The sequence below is a fragment of the Nomascus leucogenys genome, chromosome 11 (assembly GCF_006542625.1).
Source record: "Nomascus leucogenys isolate Asia chromosome 11, Asia_NLE_v1, whole genome shotgun sequence".
Classification (NCBI taxonomy): Eukaryota; Metazoa; Chordata; class Mammalia; order Primates; family Hylobatidae; genus Nomascus; species Nomascus leucogenys.
Genome location: NC_044391.1, coordinates 61,129,582 through 61,148,261, shown reverse-complemented (window position 1 = coordinate 61,148,261; position 18,680 = coordinate 61,129,582). Strand labels below are relative to the sequence as shown.

General features: G+C 38.1%; 1 protein-coding gene across 1 annotated transcript in view; it reads right to left on the bottom strand.

Moving 5' to 3' along the window:
* MUC19 (mucin 19, oligomeric) overlaps positions 1 to 6,285 on the bottom strand; it is a 180,252-nt gene extending 173,967 nt beyond the window's left edge. Inside the window, 2 exon segments of the mRNA XM_030822800.1 lie at positions 111 to 260; positions 6,171 to 6,285. Coding sequence (XP_030678660.1) covers positions 111 to 260; positions 6,171 to 6,285 — 265 coding nt within the window.
* Positions 6,286 to 18,680: the final 12,395 nt, after the last annotated feature.

Below are 18,680 nucleotides of genomic sequence, written 5' to 3'. Positions count from 1 at the left end.
CTTCACATTTCTATTAAGGTCACGTCTTCAATAAAACAAAGGTTATCATATTATCAAAAAAAAAAAAAAAAACCATGCTTGCTAGGTAAGTGTATTTTCTGTAACAGTACCTGCTGGGGTGTCTTCTGACCTTGAACTCCCAGCATTCTGACGTTGTCTGGACTTGTCTTCAGCCTCTCCTGGAGAACCAAATTCCAAGCTAAAGAGTGGCTTTTTTCTGTCCAAGTCACCAAAGGATGAACTACCATAAGAGAAGCCACCTACAGCAAATAACAGAAGATTTTACTGAAAACAGCATTGTTAGCACAGACTATAAAAGTGGTCTGATTATGACACTCTGAAAAGCCACTTTTTTATTTTATACAAGTCTTATTATTCTGGCAGCACTTGAACAACATATACCACCTACCCATGTCTTTTTGTCATGGTTCTAAGACCTTAAAAAAGAGAGGAGAATCAAGCTGTGGAAATTCAATCATCGATGTGTACTAGAGAGACTCTTCTTCTCCTGGACGAAGCAGAAACTCCCCAATCTGCTTTCTTCCCCATTCATAAGTCCCGAGTTCCAGCATCCCACCTCTTCCCACTGCTATTGTTTAGGAGTTTGTCTCCCCACAACCCATGTTGAAATTTGATGCCAGCGATGGAGGTAGGGCCAGTTGGGAATTGTTTGGGTCATGTGGGCAAACCCCTCAGGAATAGCTTGGGTTGTCCTCCTGGTAATGAGGGAGCTATCACTCTGTTACTTCCCACAGAGCTGTCATTCCTCCTCATCCCTCTCTCTTTTGCTTCCTCTCTCACGGTATGATCTCTGCACAGGCTAGCTGCCCTTGGCCGTTGCCATGAGCAGAAGCACCCAGAGACCCTCACCAGAAGTAAAGGCTGGTTCCATGCTTCTTATACAGCCTTCAAATACAGGAGGTGAATAACCCCCTTTCTTCATAAATTACCCAGCCTCAGATATTTCCTTATGGACAGCAAGGCAAATGAATGTAGACACCCAGCAAAATATTGTGCTATGTTGAATCCACACTGTCCTTGGCTACTGTTCCTTATAACTGACAAAATTAAGATAACATATCTGACTCTCTTTTCTGTATTCCTGCAAAGCTGTAACCATTTACTCATAAATTAATTGTAGAGTAAGCCTCCTTCAAGTCTCAGCTTAAATTTCATCTCAGTGAGGCACTCTCTGACAAGTTAAAACTGCAACTTCATCCCCACCGTTATACTCCCAATTACCACTATATTTAATATCACTCTATTTTATCCCACAGATTTTATCACCTTGTAATATAACATGTTTACTGCTTATAATGTTTTTTGTTTATTGACTGTATCCTTCTAGGTTTTAAGCTGCATAAATCCAATGTTTCTTTGCCTGTTTAATTTACTGAAGTATCCCAGGTGGCAGGAGGAGTGCCTGAACTATAGAGGATACTCAATTCATATTTATTTAGTAAATACATTCACCAACAAGATCACTTTTAAGAGAAGAAATACTGTCTTACATGATGCATACATGCTTTCCGTCAAGGCATTTTTTTAATCTTTACAATAAAATTGAAATACTTTAGAATTAATAATGTCATAATAATAATGATATTCCTGTAAAGTTGAGGAAGACATACATTTTGAACAGTGAATAGACAAGAGAATGAAGCACATTATTTGTAAGTAAAACTTGAAGAATATGTAAGAGCAAATGCAAGTAAAAATAAGTAGTTTAATTCTCTATACTCAAAATATGAGAAGAGACTTCTCTCCCTACACACTTTTGCTTAGATTATTTACTTTAGAAAACTTGCAATTTCAGCCTGGCAAGGTGGCTCATGCCTATAATCCCAGCACTTTGGGAGGCTGAGGCAGACAGATCACCTGAGGTCAGGAGTTCGAGAGCAGCCTGGCCAACATGGTGAAACCCTGTCTCTACTAAATACAAAAATTAGCTGGGTGTGGTGGCGCATGCCTGTAATCCCAGCTGCTCGGGAGGCTGAAGCAAGAGAATCGTTTGAACCCAGGAGATGGACATTGCAGTGAGCCAAGATTGCACCACTGTACTCCAACCTGGTGACAGAGCAAGACTCTGTCTCAAAATAAAGAAAAAGAAAAAGAAAAGAAAACTTATGATTTATTTCTCTACCTCTCTGAAATGTATAAAAATATTTTTAAAGACTAGATAAGCACCCCAAGATGTTTCCCCAAGGGCCTGGCACCATCACTCTGACATGTCATCACAGAGGAAGATAACTTCCCCATCTCCTCGGTTCCTGGGAGGTAGGAGCCTAACTTCAGCAGGTGCCTGGTTACAAATTGCAAACCTACCTCCAGTCATAATATACAAGAAATTTATTTTTTTCTTTTAAAGACAATCAGCAGACACAGGTGGCCACTCCAACTACCCTGTAAATTTAGATTGAACTATATGGTTACTGGTGCTATGAAGTTCACTTGAGAACTAGTTGTTAATCTTGAGAACATGTATGTGATAGATTACATCTGCTTGCCTATGCCTTTCTGTTTTGGCAATCTTCTTAACCTGTATGTGCATCACATTCTGCTTTAATGTCTATTCTATAATAAAACTTTTTATTGTAGGAATACAAGTGCTTAAATCATGTATAGTCGATTTATATTATTACCTATATTAGGTAACCCTCCAATGACTATACTACCTTTCTCCACATGCAACGTTTCCTCTCGTTGTCTCCTCTTTCCCTCTATCCACCCGTGTTTTCCACATACTGTTCTTCGTTTCCTCTTTTACCCTCTCTCTCATTCTTTCTTCGATGCCATGTAGTTTCAGAACTGCACTTTAATATATAAATATCTTAGTTTGATGACAAAGCAGAAGGAAGAAAAGAAGTATTCAGCTGTGTGAAAAGTATGCACTTTTCAGCAAACCCATCTGGGCTCCCCCTCTTGCAATCAGTGTGGTCTTGGCCACTACCTCTCTTAGACCTAGGCAAGAGAGGTTACGGCTGTGATCTATGTAGGTTTCATGCTGGCCTTCCTGGGTCATGGCCTTCCTCAGAGAACACAGAATACAGGGCGAAGGTGAAGAGCTTTTGTCTACTCAGAGCCTGAGCATGCCCCTCCCCATTTCTGGACAATATTCTAAGTCCCTCGGGCTGCAGCTCCAAGCCTGCTACTTGGACGTGCAGGGGCATCTTCCCTGAGACCTTCTGCCCCAGGTGAGACCACATTGCAAAGACTGAAGCCCTAGGTGTGAGGAATGAACAGAGGGTGGTCAGTTTGCAGAAAGAGGTGGACTGAGATAGGAAAGTTGGGCTGTCCCTCCCAGTGTGACTAAGCCAGAGATAGAAGGAGCAGGGCTACTTGGATAGTGCACAGGCAACCCTGTTCTTGCATTGATTTCCAATGAATCTAAAAATTCTGCATAGGAAATGTCATTCCAGCTTGCCGTGAGTGTATTTTTGTCAAAGTAGGAGAAAGAAACACATTTTATTTGCTACTTTGTTCCTATTTGTAAATTTTTTATTATTTACACACTTGCATTTGTACTTTTGCCCCTGGCTGTGTTCTGTGTTCTTAGCCTGTCCTTGGATAAACAATTTAACATTTCTAAAACAAAGTTTTCTTATCTATTAAATGGGGAGTACATCATAAAAAAGGGTAAGATGGTGTCTACTTCATAATAGAAGTATTAATTAAACGACTGTATTGAGACAAGTGCACCTAGTCCAGTGTCTTACACACAGCATTCAACTGGGATAAACCCTGCCCTTTAATACATTTGACTTGTCTCAGCAGACTTACCTCGTCAAACTCATTTAGATGCATTTTATATCACTTATTTAACTCATGATGTGTTTGTTCACCGTACTCATCATACCTCTCCTGAGTTCAACCCCAGAGATATATTAGATTCTTCATTTTATTAGAGCAGTATTTCTTCATTCTAATGTTGACATGAGTGGACCTGGCATCCTAGATATTCAGTGTGTCACTTTTGTCTTCACTAACTTTATTAACTTTTGTTTTTATTATATAAAACTTGCTCAGAAATATTTGCTGCTGAAGTTCTTAGGAGTAATGGTCAGTATGTTTTTCAAATGTACAACATCTGTATCACAGTACTTTATATGCCTTACTGCTTTAATAGCCTCAACTCTATGGGATAGGTGCCATTAAACTACTTCATTTGTAGATGAGAAAATAGATATTTAGAAGAGACTGAATAATTTGTCCAAGATCACACGGTTAGAAAAATCTGCCAAGAAATCCTTTGCTCTTAAGTGCGATGTGCACTGCCTTCATCTTGCTTAAAGACAGATTGCTTATACAATGCACAAAGATAAATAAAATGCTTACTTTATAGCTTAAGGATAAATAAAATGCTTATATTTTTCATATTAAAGTCATACTAGATTTTGCATACATTTTGCACAAAATTTCAGAAGGTTTAGCTTATACTTTAATTTTAAACCAAAGAATGGAGTAGAAAAGAAAAATAGACATAATTCTGCTTCTTCATCCCTACCTCATGGAGAGAAATGGCTGGATAAGAGAGGTGAACATGATTCAGCTGTGTGGATAAGAAGATTTTTAAAGTAATGGGAACAAATGAATTATGTTTCTGACATCAGTAAAAATCAGTGGATATCAAAAAAAATGAAGTCCTGTATTGGCCTATAATCCTTTTCTCAAATGTAGGAATCTTGATCTCATTGAAGAGTGAAGAGTTTGAGGGATAACAATGCCCTGAAGTTTGTCCAGTTTTTTTTTTTTTTTTTTTTTGAGATGGAGTCTTTCTCTGTTGCCAGGCTGGAGTGCAGTGGTGCAGTCTCAGCTCACTGCAACCTCCGCCTCCCAGGTTCAAGCAATTCTCCTGCCTCAGCCTCCCAAGTAGCTGGGACTACAGGCGCCCGCCACCACGCCCGGCTAATTTTTCTCTTCTTTGGAAGAGACGGGCTTTCACCATGTTGGCCAAGATGGTCTCGATCTCTTGACCTCGTGATCTGCCTGCCTCGGCCTCCCAAAGTGCTAGGATTACAGGCGTGAGCCACCATGCCTGGCCAGTTTGTCCAGTTTTACGTTGGCTGGTTGAGTGGTTGATGGGGGCTTTCTTGCTTGCCATTTTTATTCACTTAAGGCAGCTCTAGCTTTGGAGAACCTCATGTCCCTCCTAAATAATACCCAGACCTGGAAGTTTCCCTGAGACACATAGGAATAAATTCAATTCCTCAAAATTTTATAGAACTTTCAGAGAACTGTAGAATCCCAAGCGTACCTTTACTTCCCTCTCATTTGTGAATGGGGGCTTCTAAAGGAATGCTGAAGACTCATATGCCCCTATTTACAAAAGTAACAACCAGATTTTGTAGAGAAACTCTTACTACATCACTGTGATGGAACTTAATGAGTCCTGTCCATAGTTGTGAAAAATAATCTTGCTGTCTTCCTGACACATCTGAGCTGCTGCTTAATCTCAGTTTATGTTTTCCCTCAAAGAAGGCTTTTTAAAATTACATTTTATTTATGTTGTAGAATGAGATAGGGATGTAAAATGCCCTATAAGAAAAGCACAGGAAAGTATATTGGGCTATTTTGATTGCTGTGTACAATAGATCAGAATAAAATTGAATCTAAGTTGATATTAGCAATAATCTTAATGTTGGCTTTCAGAAAAACTTCATAAAAGCAGTCTTGTTGATTTGCTATGGCTCATTTTTTCATTTCAGTGGGTAGAAAAACAAACAGTAAAGGATAATGGTGATATTCAATCACCTGATGGGATCTAGTAAAACTGTTGAAACTAGATTGATTTTAAAGCAGATCGCTAAGGAATTAATCCTGGGAGAGAAAAACAACAGCATGTCTTGGCAATGAAAATATAGGAAAGTAAAGCCTTAAATTTACATACACATTTCTATCACAGGTTTAAGATATTTTAGGTTAAGCAAATAACCAGAACAATTTTCCATTTTAAATTTCACCACCTGTATAAGTATTGATCAAAGATTAAAATGTGTGGCCCAGATTATACAAAAACACATTAAAGCATGTCTGTAATAATAAGAGAGATTATATTTTAAGCATTTGAAGGATTTTTCCAGGGGAGATATGCCCTATGTCCAAAGCAAAGCACTACCACCCTATTACTTTTGAGTATAAACAGTGTAAGAAAAGAGAACAAAGTAATTTACCTGATCTGCTTGCTGCTATTTTACCATCTGAGGAAAGAAAGGGAAAATTGCTGTCATTAGTAGTGTCTCTAAATGATAGATTTGCCATTAGAAAGTGAATCTTGATGACAGCCATTTCTTGTCCTTGGGAGGTGCTCCCAAAGAGATATACTCATTGAATTTAATACTCAGGCATAAATATGGTAATTAGCCATTGCCCATGGTACACTTCTGCCTCTCCAGAATACCGCCATAAAGGAGAAAGTCTGGGCTAATTTTCCAGTCACTCTCATGCCCAGTCTAAATGCATAAATTAGAATGCAGCAAAACTCAATAATTTTTAGATGCCTGAAAAGGTGCTTCAAAGGACTATTATTCTTTTGGTAAAATGCAGAAGTTTTAGTTAAAAGATATTTTCATGTGACAAAGGTACTGAATAAACTACAATTACTTAATCTGAGTCAAATGTCTACAATTTCTAGTTTACAGCTGAATACTAAAATATATGTATACACAACTTACAAATTATTTAAATGTCATTATTGTAAATCAAGGTAAATTTTCTCCATACTTAAATAAATGGCATGTAAATGTGCAACCTTGTCAAGCTACTGTAAGTACAGCTGAGTCAAAAACTCACAATAAGAATGGGTACTTTACAACAAAAAGTATAATTTACATACACACACACTTATTGAGATTTACAAATACAAAAATATTTTTATCAAATACATCAAGTCATTGGTTTCCAAAAGAATTTTCTCAATAATTCTGTGAAATAAAATACTTAACAATGGCAATAGAATTTTGCATAAAGTTGCATGTTGATTACATATTAAAGAAACCTCAAAGATGTTTTTGGTAACATTTTTATTTGGAGACTTATAGGATTGTGGTTTGTTTTTAACGCTTCTCTATGCTCTGTAACTTTTAAATTTTCTAAACCCAAACTGAACGCATTATTCAAATAAAGAGTCAAGGCACGTGGTCTGATACTAAGATAAACTTTTAGAAATTTGAACTAAAATCCAATTCAGGAAAATCCAGGACTTATGGTCAGTAAACCTATCCCAGAGATGAAGGAGTAAATTAAGACAAACAGTAAATAGCACATTTAAAAGATAAAGCATTTCCCATATGTTCTCATAAATTGTTGTCAAAACCAAATCTTATGTAGCTTCACAAACAAATGCACACACACAGATTCAGCCAAAGGCTAAGAAGAAATGGTTTACAGATGCGGTTTGGAAACAATATAAATGCTTCAAAACAAAACTGCACAGTAATATTCTCTATGTAAGTTAAACACCTGGAAAATTCTGACTATCTGAAATGTAGATTGCAGTCAAGAAGTTGTCCCCAAATCCTCTTACAGCAAATAGAGATATCATTGAGCCCACGTATGAATTCTTGCTTATTCACTGTACCCATCAGGAGAAATCTCTTGAGACCTCACTCAGAGCGCACATCCTTACCACAGTACAAGGCTAATGAGCTTGGATCGATGGTGTTCTCAGCCCAGTGGACTGAAAACAATAAGTAAGAATTGGAACTGACTGCTAAAAGCAGACATGATGATCCCATGAGAATATAGAGCTAGCTGTTGAACAAAAGACAGGGGACGGAAAGGCAAATCAAAAGCAGACACAGAAACTCAGAAACAATCTCTGGAATAGGGACAAACTGTCTTACACAAGTCAGTAGATTCCAAGGGCATCATTGTATAGATATAATATGATAATGGACATGCATTTTCATGTCCTTAAAAAAAGATGAAGCTATTTTCAGAAGTCCCATGTCTTCTTTGGTAAGAAGTTAGGGTATCCTTGGTTTATTTCAGAAAGTTTACCTTGCAAAGCATTTGGTTACTTTCATGCAGAAAATTCTTGTAGGCAAAATAAATCTTATACTGATCATCCCAATTTATTTTATTCATTTAAAACAAAGATGTACTGAGGACCTACTCCATTGCAGCCACTGCTCTTGGCATTATGAATATAGGGTGAACAGCATAGACCAAAATCCTGTCATTAAGGAGTTCGGAATCACGTGGGGTAAATGAGGCGTCATGGAGCTCATTCACAAAACCAAGTGTGTAAGAAACACATTAATTTTATGATTCCAAAAGCAGCCTCACAATGCAGCATAATGTTTCAAAGTAAAGATTAATTCCTGAAAGATACTGAACTGATTTTTGTCGGTAAAGTAAGGCTTCCATATCTATTTTAAAAATGAAAAAAAAAAGTTATTTTATAATTCTCTATAACATATTTTAAGACAATGAAAAAGATGTTCTTTTTGTTTTCATTCTTCCCTAAAATTTAATATAAGCAATCCACTGTTTTTATCTGATAAGTGTAATACTTCAACAGTAATTTATTATTTCACAGCTTTTCTATTTAATAGGAAATGGTCTATGTAACACATTTACCTACCAGCATACTTGATATAAAAATTGTCAATGCCAACTAAGACTTGAAAATATGCATGACAAAATAAATTAAGCTCACAAATTAATATTAGCCAATATTTTATATCTTTTTCACATGACTACAGCTGTTGATCTAAACTATGTTTTCTGATCTAAATTTCACATGCTTTTATTTCCCCTAAACATTTTCTGAGTGTTCATAAGCAGTGAATTAGACAAAAAAGAAACAAGAATAAAAGAACAGAATCAATAATATGGACTTTAATTATAATATAGGATAGCCTGAGAAAAAAATAAAAGTAGATTATGCATATTTATGCCTGAACTATGCCTCTTATAACTGTTTTTTTCTACTTAACCAGAAAAATTGTTTTTCAAATTTTTTTCTTTCTGTGTAGTTATGCTTGATTAAAAAATGCAAATGTTTCTTCCAATTGATTATCTGGATACTGCCTAAATATTTGCTTTCAGCAACTTCCAGGCCCCAAGATTTATCCTATAACCTACTGAAAACGATGAGAGTCTGTATTTGAAACATAAATCACACTGACTGATAGCAACAAAAGTTTATTTCAAATAAGGCACCTAGGATTTTCGCAAAGAGCAGTTTTCCAAGTATGTTTCTTAGTTCCCACAATGACATCATGAATAAATACATAAAATCTTTGAATTTTGTTGATAAGTCGCCTATCTATGGAAAGTCTATTGAAATAGTCAGAATCATTTTCCAGATCTACAATGGATGGATATATAGGAATTTACCTTAGAAACACGAGCCAATTCTTCAGTAAATTTAATATACTTTCACAAGTAATTTTAAAATTATTTTTATGTTGATATGACATTTAATAAATACTTTGCAAATAATGTGCTCTTTGCTCCATTAGTTAGGAAGCAAGAAACACATTTATGCAACAGGAAAAAAGAATATAGCAAAACGCTATGTAAGATTATGAAAATCACTGTTACACAAAGTAATCATTTTCTAATGGTTCATCAGACAATTTCCCAGATAGTTGGATTAAACATAGAAATATTTTCTCTCAATTATAACAAATAATTGCAGTTCTCTATATTCTGGCATCTCAGAGAAAAATAAGACATATGTTTTGTGTTCTACTTTCAAATTTAGAGAATAGATTTTTAAGTTTAGATATGGAAAAAATCTGCTTTTTGCAGACTTTTTCCCTTACATTTGGATAATGTTATCTTTCCTGCCATTTTCAGGAACAGAACAACGTTTGTTTCTAGGCATTTTTTCATTTTGCTTAATGTTTAATTTTCTCAAAATAAATGACATCTTACCTTTAATTTCTGAAATTAATGAACTTTCTAAAATATCCAGGAAAGATGTTAGTTTCAAAGTGTTGTTTTTGATCATGACCCAGTTTTTTAATTGGTGATAATTTCTTGATTTGTGAAAAACATGATTACCTGTTTGTGTCTTTAGTCTTAATATGAATATGCATTCAAGACAGAACCATCAAAGCATAAACTGTGATGAAAATGAGTAACAAACAACACTGTATGTATCTTGTGTGACCTGCTTAGTAATAGTTCTAGGCAGTTGCTAAAAACAAATATATCTAAATATGTATACATATATTTAAAGCACTCTTCATTTTATTGTGCTCTACTTTACCAAGGTTTACATATATTGTGTGTTTTACAAATTGAAGATTTGTGGCAACCCTGTGACTAGCAACTCTATTGAAACTATTTCTCCAATAGCATGTGCTCGCTTCAGGTCTTTGTATCACATTTTCATAATTCTCACAATATTTCACACTTTTTATTATTATTATTATTCTACCTGTTATGGTGATCTGTGATCAGTGATTTTTGATGTTGCTCTTGTAATTGTTTTGAGGCATCACAAACCACGCTCGATAAGGTGGCAAGCTTAATATATGCTTATGTTCTGACCCTTCTACCAACGGGTCATTGCCCCCATCTCTCTCCCTCTCTTTGGGCCTCCCTTTTCCCTGAGACACAATAATATTGAAATTAGGGCAATTAATAACATGGCCTCTATGTGTTCAAGTGAAGAGTAGCAGATCTTGCATTTAATATCAAGGAGTTCGAAATGATTAAGCTTAGTGAGGAAGGCATGTGGAAAGCCAACATAGGCTGAAAGCTAAGTCTCTTGTGCTGAACACATAGCCAATTTGTGAATGCAAAGGAAAAGTTCTTGAAGGAAATCAAAAGTGCTACTCCAGCGAACACATGAATGATAAGAAAGCCAAACAGCCTTATTTCCAATATGGAGAAAGTTTGAGTGGCCTGGAAAGATCAAGCCAGCCACAATATTCCCTTAAGCCAAACTGTAATCCAGAAGAAGGCTTTAACTCTCTTCACTTGTCTGAAGGCTGAGAGAGGTAAGGGAGCTACAGAAGAGAAGTTTTAAGTTGGCGGAAGTCAGCTCATTAAATTTAAGGAAACAAGCTGTCTCCATACTATGAAAATGCAAAGTGAAGTAGCAAGGGCTGATGGAGAAGCTGCAGCAAGTTCAGAACAGAAGATCTAGCTAAGAAAATTCATGAAGGTGGCTGCACTGAACAATAGATTTTCACTGTAAACAAAACAGCTTTCGATTGGAAGAAGATGCCAGCTAGGACGTTACTAGCTAGAGAGGAGAAGTCAATGCCTGGTTTCCAAGCTTCAAAGTACAGGCTGATTCTCTTTTTAGGGTCTAATGCAGCTTCTGACTTGAGGTTAAAACCACTGGTCATTGACCATTCTGAAAGTCCTAGGTCCCTTAAGAATTATGCTAAATCTACTCTGCCCATGCTCTAAATATGGAACAACTCAGCCTGGATGACAGCACATCTGTTTAAAACAGGGCTTATTGAATATTTTAAGCCCATTGCTGAGAGCTACTGCTCAGTATAAAAGATTCCTTTCAAAATATTACTGCTCATTGACAAGAGTTCAAGAGCCTTGATGGAGATGTACGTGGAGATTAATGTTGTTTTCAGGCAGCTAACACAACATCCATTCTGCAGCCGACACGTAAAGGAATAATTTTGACTTTCATGTCTTCTTATTGAAGAAATAAATACATTTCATAAGGTTATAGCTGCCATAAACAATGATGCCCCTGATGAATATAGTCAAAGTAAATTGAAAATCTTCTGGAAAGGATTCACCTTTCTAGATGTACATTCATGATTCATGAGAGGAAGCCAAAATATCAACATTAAAAAAATTTGGAAGAAGCTGACTTTTAGAAGTTCAAGACTTCAGTAGAAGAAGTAACTGTGGATGTGGTAGAAAGAGCAAGAGAACTAGTATTAGAAGTGGAGCCTGAAGATGTGACCGAATTGCTGCAATCTCATGAGAAAACTTGAACAGATGATGAGTTGCCCCTTATGAATGAGCAAAGAAAGTGATTTCTTTAATTGAAATCTACTTCTGGTGAAGATGCTGTGAATATTGTTGAAATGACAACAAAGGATTTAGAAGAGTAGACAAAGATAGATGCTAAGGCAGTAGCAGGATTTAAGAAAACGGACTCCAACTTTGAAAGAAGTTCTACTGTGGGTAAAATGTTATCAAGCAGCATTGCGTGCTACAAAGAAATATTTCATGAAATGAGGAGTCTATCAATGTGGCGAATGTCATAGCTTTCTTATTTTGAGAAATTGCCACAGCCCGCCACCACCTTCAGCAGCCACCACATTGGGAACTCAGCAGCAGTCAACATCAGACCAGCAAAAAGATTACAACTCACTGAAAACTCAAATGATCATAGCATTTTTTAGCAATAAAGTATTTTTAATTGGGGTATATATATTGTTTTCATACATAATGCTATTGTACACTTAGTCTACAGTATAAGGTAATCATAGCTTTTATACGTGTTGGGAAGCAAAAAACTGTGTGTGCCTTATTCACAATGTTCACTTTATTGTGGTAATCTAGAAGCAAACCCGAGATATCTCCAAGGTATGCTTGTATCCACACTCTTAAGACAGGATTGTTAAAGCTGAGGTAATACACAATAAGATGAAAAATCCAGTTTTCTTATTGTACTTTAAAGTCTAGTGTAAGAAAGATTGCTAGGAAGAAAAATGTTTGATGTACGGAACACTAAACATTCAAACAAATATATACTTGGGGTCCATCACATTTGAAAGAATTCTTTAAATTAGTTACTTACCTTTGCAGAAGCACCAAAGTGCCATAACCAAGTACCATAAGATCAACTTCATGGTTGTGATTTGGGACCTAGAAATGGAGGATAGTCATTCTGGAGAGACAAGTCTACAAGGGCCCTTGTAACTTTGGTTTTTATACCCACTCATCCCACTGTTTGCCATCATGGGCTGGATGTGGTAAACTTGGTGATGAGAGAGCAAAGGTAAATGTCATAGGCTGCCAAAGATGAAATCCACTTTCAGTCAGTTTAGTGCCTTACTCCTGTGACATCTTCTGTCTTGGACCAAATCCAGCTCATACCAAACCCAGAATGTGCCTTTTTGACGCCCTGTGCAAACAGCAAAACCAGGAACTAAAAGCCCCAGGATTAAAAACTAAATATGCTGAGGATACACACATTTATCTGTCCCCTATTAATCACTGCAGAAGTCTTAATACCTCAAGAAACTCAAATATTGTGATTAAATATTGTAATTGTCTTTCCCTTAACAACAAAATGCATTTTAAACATTAACCTACTTTGAAACAAAGAACTCTTTACTTATCAATATGTTATTAGGCATTTTCTTACAGAAATACATGGCATAAGTATAGGTATAGATGCACTAAGATGTATAAATGTACAGTAATAGCTTTATTATTCACAAGGATATGTAAGACTCTAATGATATAAGTTTTTACTTTACAGTAAGATATATAAATAAGTAGAAAATATATTAAAATGAAAACAACATAAAAAGAATGTTTTAGGACAAAAACGAATTTAAATAGAAAATGTCATTCATCAATATATATCTAGATATCCTGGGTAAAGAGAGAAGTTCAAGTTAGAATCTGAGAGAAGTTCTGGTCTGGTCTATGATGAGCAGGGTAGAGAGGATTAACAAGGGAGGAATCTCTTGCGCCAGTCAGGTAGACCTGGAAAATGGAAAGGCCACCTCCACAGCTTCGTTGATGCCATTTGCTCCTCATTTGCTCCCAGTTGCTACCAAGAAAAGACTTCAGCAGCTAAAATGAAAGCAGTCCTTAGTTTATTCTCCCCAGAAAAGCAGAAGAATCCAGGAAAGGCAGAAGGGTATGGACCAACATCCTTTTTCTTCCCCTTTATTTACTCATGAGTCAACTAACTTAAAACAAATAAATCATTCCTACCTTTTCAGAGGGCCTCACCAATACATATTGAATGCTTTTACGCATGCTCCTTGACTGGCCAAATCTGTTTAGTCTATTTGTTGAGTCTTAAATTATTTCAAAAGGGGACAGAATTTAACAGATTTAAACATTTTAATTGCATTTGCCTGATTAAGGTGGCACATTTACTGAAGGCCATGCAATATTAAATCTGACACCAGCATAAGTATCAGAGCTTTTTCTGTGAGTCAGGTATTTGGAGATGGTAAACAATAGACATTTTAGTGATGGAGAAGAGGACTCACTCCAAGAACAGAGAAAGAGGTAGCAAATGGAGGTTAAAGAGACTAACAACTCATTGACTTTGTCATTTTTCCAAAACCCAGTCTTGTTTTTTTCAATGATTCACAAATTCATTAAGATGGTACATAAAGGACTTTTCTCCAACATAGAAAAAAATATAGTTCAGAGGGAACTATCTTATACATTGAGACATATGACTCACAGTAACACTGCCATTGATGATGTTCTTTTCTTTATCATACATGACTTCATTGTGAAGAAGATTTGATCCCAGGAAACCCATTTTTTAGATTATCACTATGACATAATTATTCTGCTATATGCTTCACAGTAGGCTTAGACTTGTAGGAGCCAGAATGAAGCAAAGTTATCAGGGGCTGTTGAGCAACTAAGAATGTATGCAAGATACAACATTTCAATAAGCAAGATTGAAGGGAAATGCTATGGAAGCTCCAAGGAAGGTGAGATTACTTTTAGCTTAGGAGAACTGGGGAACATTTCATTACACTTGCTTGGCACAGCCCTAATCATGGCTTAAATTAAACTCTTTCCTCTTCCCACACTATGCAGATGAACACAATTGGTTCATCTATGAACCATATGCTAACTTGTCTCTCTTAAATTCATTATCCCAGATGGACCCTTAAGACAGCTAGGCAATTATATTTTCTAATCCATTTGCTGTCATACTCTTCTATTTCGTGTCTTCTCTCCTCTCCAACATCCAACACCTCTTTCCCATCATCCCTTTCTGTTAATAACATTATTTCCAGTTTTACTGAGAAAACAAAAGCTATCAAAGGAAACTCTACCAGATTTCTACTCCAACTTTACCTACTTTCTTGTTTATCCAGATGAACTCTTTGTGCCATGATCAAAGGCCAACTCTTTCATTTGTATACTGGATTCCATCCAAGAATATTACGCCAGCAATTCATTCATCTCTAGATTTTCCCCCCTTTTGGATTATTCTCAACAGTATAAATGCATGAGCTTATTTCTCCTAACTCAAAATAAATAAATACATACATGAAACAATGCTATGAAATGAGAATTATATCTCAATAAAGCTGTTTAAAAAAAACTGTGGAACTCACTTCCTTTCTGGCTCTCTTCCCATTTCTCTTTTCCCTTTAATGATTAAATATCACAAAAGAGGTATTTGTGCTCATGGACTCTACTTCCTGCCTTATTCACTCATGAACTTTTTTCCTTCAAGTTTTCACTGCATCACTCCACAAGATGTGCTCTTGGCAAGGACACTGGTGATTGATCCCCTTTTGTGAATCTAATGGTCAGTTTTCAGTCCTTATTTTATCAACCTCTCAACAACAGCATTGAACACAGTTAATCAATTCCTGCTTTTCAGTACACTTTATGTCACTTCTGCAAATTCCAAGTTTTTTTCTATTTCATTTGATGCTCCTTTTTATCCTCTGTTGATTCTTTCTTATATCCCAAGGCCTGTTAACATGAGGACCGTGAGGCTCAAATTTGAATCTCTCTTTCTGTTATTCACTCCCTGGGGGATTCTATTCAAATTCTATGAATTTAAATACCATGTATATGCTCATTACTTTCAAGTTTATATATCTAGCCTGGCCTTTTCCTCTGAGCCCCAGGCTCATATGAATCATCTTCACTTGAATGTCTGCTAGGCAGCTGAAACTCAGTTTCAACATGAAACTCCACTTCCATGTTCCATCCCTTCCACAGATGTGCTTCTCCCAATGTCTTTTCATCTCAGTTAACGGAGCCTCTGTTCTTCCAGTTACCTCTGCCTACAATTTGGAGCCATCCTTGACTCCTCTTTTTCTCTCACCCATCCCCTACTCATTCCATCAGAAAATCCTCTTAATTTTTACTTTAATCTTGAGTCCAACCTCTTCTCAGCACCCCCACTACCACCACCCTGATACCCCTCATTTATGCTGCCATCACCTCTGGCCTAGATTACCATAATGGACTTTCAGCTAGTCTCTCTGTTCATCTGCTTATTCACTGTGGCTAATCTCAGGACATCAGCCAGCATGGTCCTGTGCAAACTGGCTCTTATGCTGTGTTTCTCCACTCAAAACTCTGCATGGCCTCATTTCATTCAAAATAAAACCAACACCATTAACATGGCTTACAAGGCCCTGCTCCATCAGCCCCAACTCTCTCATCTCACCTCCTACCTACCTATTCTTACTGTCTCCACTCCAGCCTCAGAGGCCTCCCTACTGTTGGTGGAGCTCACCAGGTACACTCATACCTCAGAATCACACTCGAATCTGATATGGTTTGGCTGTGTCCCCACCCAAATCTGATCTTGAATTGTAGTTCCCATAATCCCCCTGTGTTGTAGGAGGGATCCAGTGGGAAGTAATTTAATCCCGGGGGCGGTTACCACCATGCTGTTCTTGTAATAGTGAGTGAGTTCTCATGATATCTGATGGTTTTTTAAGGGGCTTTACCCCTTTGCTAGGCACTTCTCCTTCCTGCTGCCATGTGGAGAAGGAAATGTTTGCTTCCGCTTTTGTCACCAGTGGATCTTTGCTCCTAGAGCTCCTAAGGTGGTGTCAGCCCGCTCCCAAGATGGCAGCAAGCCTTTTGTTCTCTGACCTGGGGTTCTTGGCCTCATGAATTCCAAGGAATGGAACCTTGGGCCATGCAGTGAGTGTTATAGCTCTGTTAGAAGCTGTGGGTCATGGAAGAGAACCGTGGAACGTTCAGCTCAATTAGGACAGACCTGGGCACTTAGCTGCACAGGAACAATGGTGAGCCTCTAGTATGATCAGAAGTCACAGTGGTGCCTCGCTGGATCAGAAGCACAGCAGACACCCTGCCAAATCCGGAGGGGTGGGAGTCAACAGCGGGTCTGCAACAGCAGCATTCAGCAGTGGTTGATGGTGAGCAAAAGCTCAGCTTGAGCTGGAACAAACATGGACCAGAAGAGTGTGCGGTTGCAAGATGTAATGGAGTGAAAACAGAGCTCTCATACAATGGGAGGGGACCCAAAGGGGGTTGCCACTGCCGGCTCAAATGCCCTGGGTTTATATCCTGATCATTGTCCCTCCCCTTGTGCTCTCATGCAATAGATGATTTCGCTATTTCTTTACCTCCTGCTCTTAGCCTAATTGGTGAGCCCTCTTTACTACCTGATTGGTCGGGTGTGAGCTAAGTTACAAGCCCCGTGTTTAAAGGTGGGTGCGGTCACCTTCCCCAGCTAGGCTTAGGAATTCTTATAGGAAATCCAGCTAGTCCTGTCTCTCAGTACCCCCTCTCAACAGGAAAACCCAAGTGCTGTTGTGGAGGTTGGCAGATGACTGCGCTAACTGCTTCCTGCTGAATTGGGGTGTAGTAGGGGTCATGCAGTTGAAATTTCCCCAGGAGGGATACCTTCGATGTCATCAACATAGGAGCATGGGTTAGCAGGCTGGTCCAGGGGTCCACGGTAGATCTTATTCATGGACTACATCTGGGGCTCCATTTGAAGAATGATTTGTAGTTTTACAGCTTCAATTCTGGAAGAGACAAACTTAACAAGGAGGTTAAAGATACAGGGATGCAGAAAAAGACATCTTTAAGGTCCGGGACCATAAACCACTCTGCTTCCCCTGGTATTTGTGAAAGCAGGGTATAAGGGTTAGGTACAGCTGGGTATAGAGGTACAACGGCCTTATTGATAATCCTGAGATCTTGCGCTAACCTCCACTGTCCATAGGGTTTCTGTACTCCTAAAATTGGAGTACTGCAGGGGCTACAACATGGTTTTACTAAGCCTTGGGCTTTTAGGTCTTTAACAATCTTTTGGAGTCCTTGTTCGGCCTCGGGTCTAAGGGGGTACTGCATGTGGTAGGGAAAGGAGGTGGAATCCTTTAGTTTAACTTGAACGGGACAGGCATTCTTCACTTTTCCATGTTGTCCTTCTGTTGCCCAGACTTCAGGACTAATTCCTTCCTCAAGTCGGGGACAATAAACCTGTGTTCCTTCTCCTATGCTCAGGTGTATGATGGCCCCTGCTTTAGCTACGATGTCTCTCCCTAACAAAGGAGTGGGGATTTCAGACATAATTAGAAAGGCATGTGAAAAGACTGAAGTTCCCCAGTCACAACTTAGTGGCTGGGAGAAGTATCTAGTGACTGCCTGTCCTAGGACCCCTGGGATAGAGACAGATCTGGAGGACAGTTGTCTGGGACAGGAGAGTAAGACTGAGAAGGCTGCACCAGTATCCAGGAGATAGTTAACCCCCTGGCGCTCAATGGTCAAGCATACCCGGCACTCTGTGAGGGTGGTGGCATGGGCTGGCACTTGCCGCAGGCACCCTCAGTCCTGCTGCTGGATTATCTGATTAGTGGCTTCTGACTCAGAGGACCTTTGTCCCCTGGGGCAGTGGACCTTCCAGTGATTCCCTTGACATAAGGGGCATGGAAGAGGAGGTGGCTTATTTCTATTCAGACAATCTTTTTTAAAGTGTCCTTGTAGACCTCACTGGAAGCAAGCCCTATTAGGCATTTGATTTG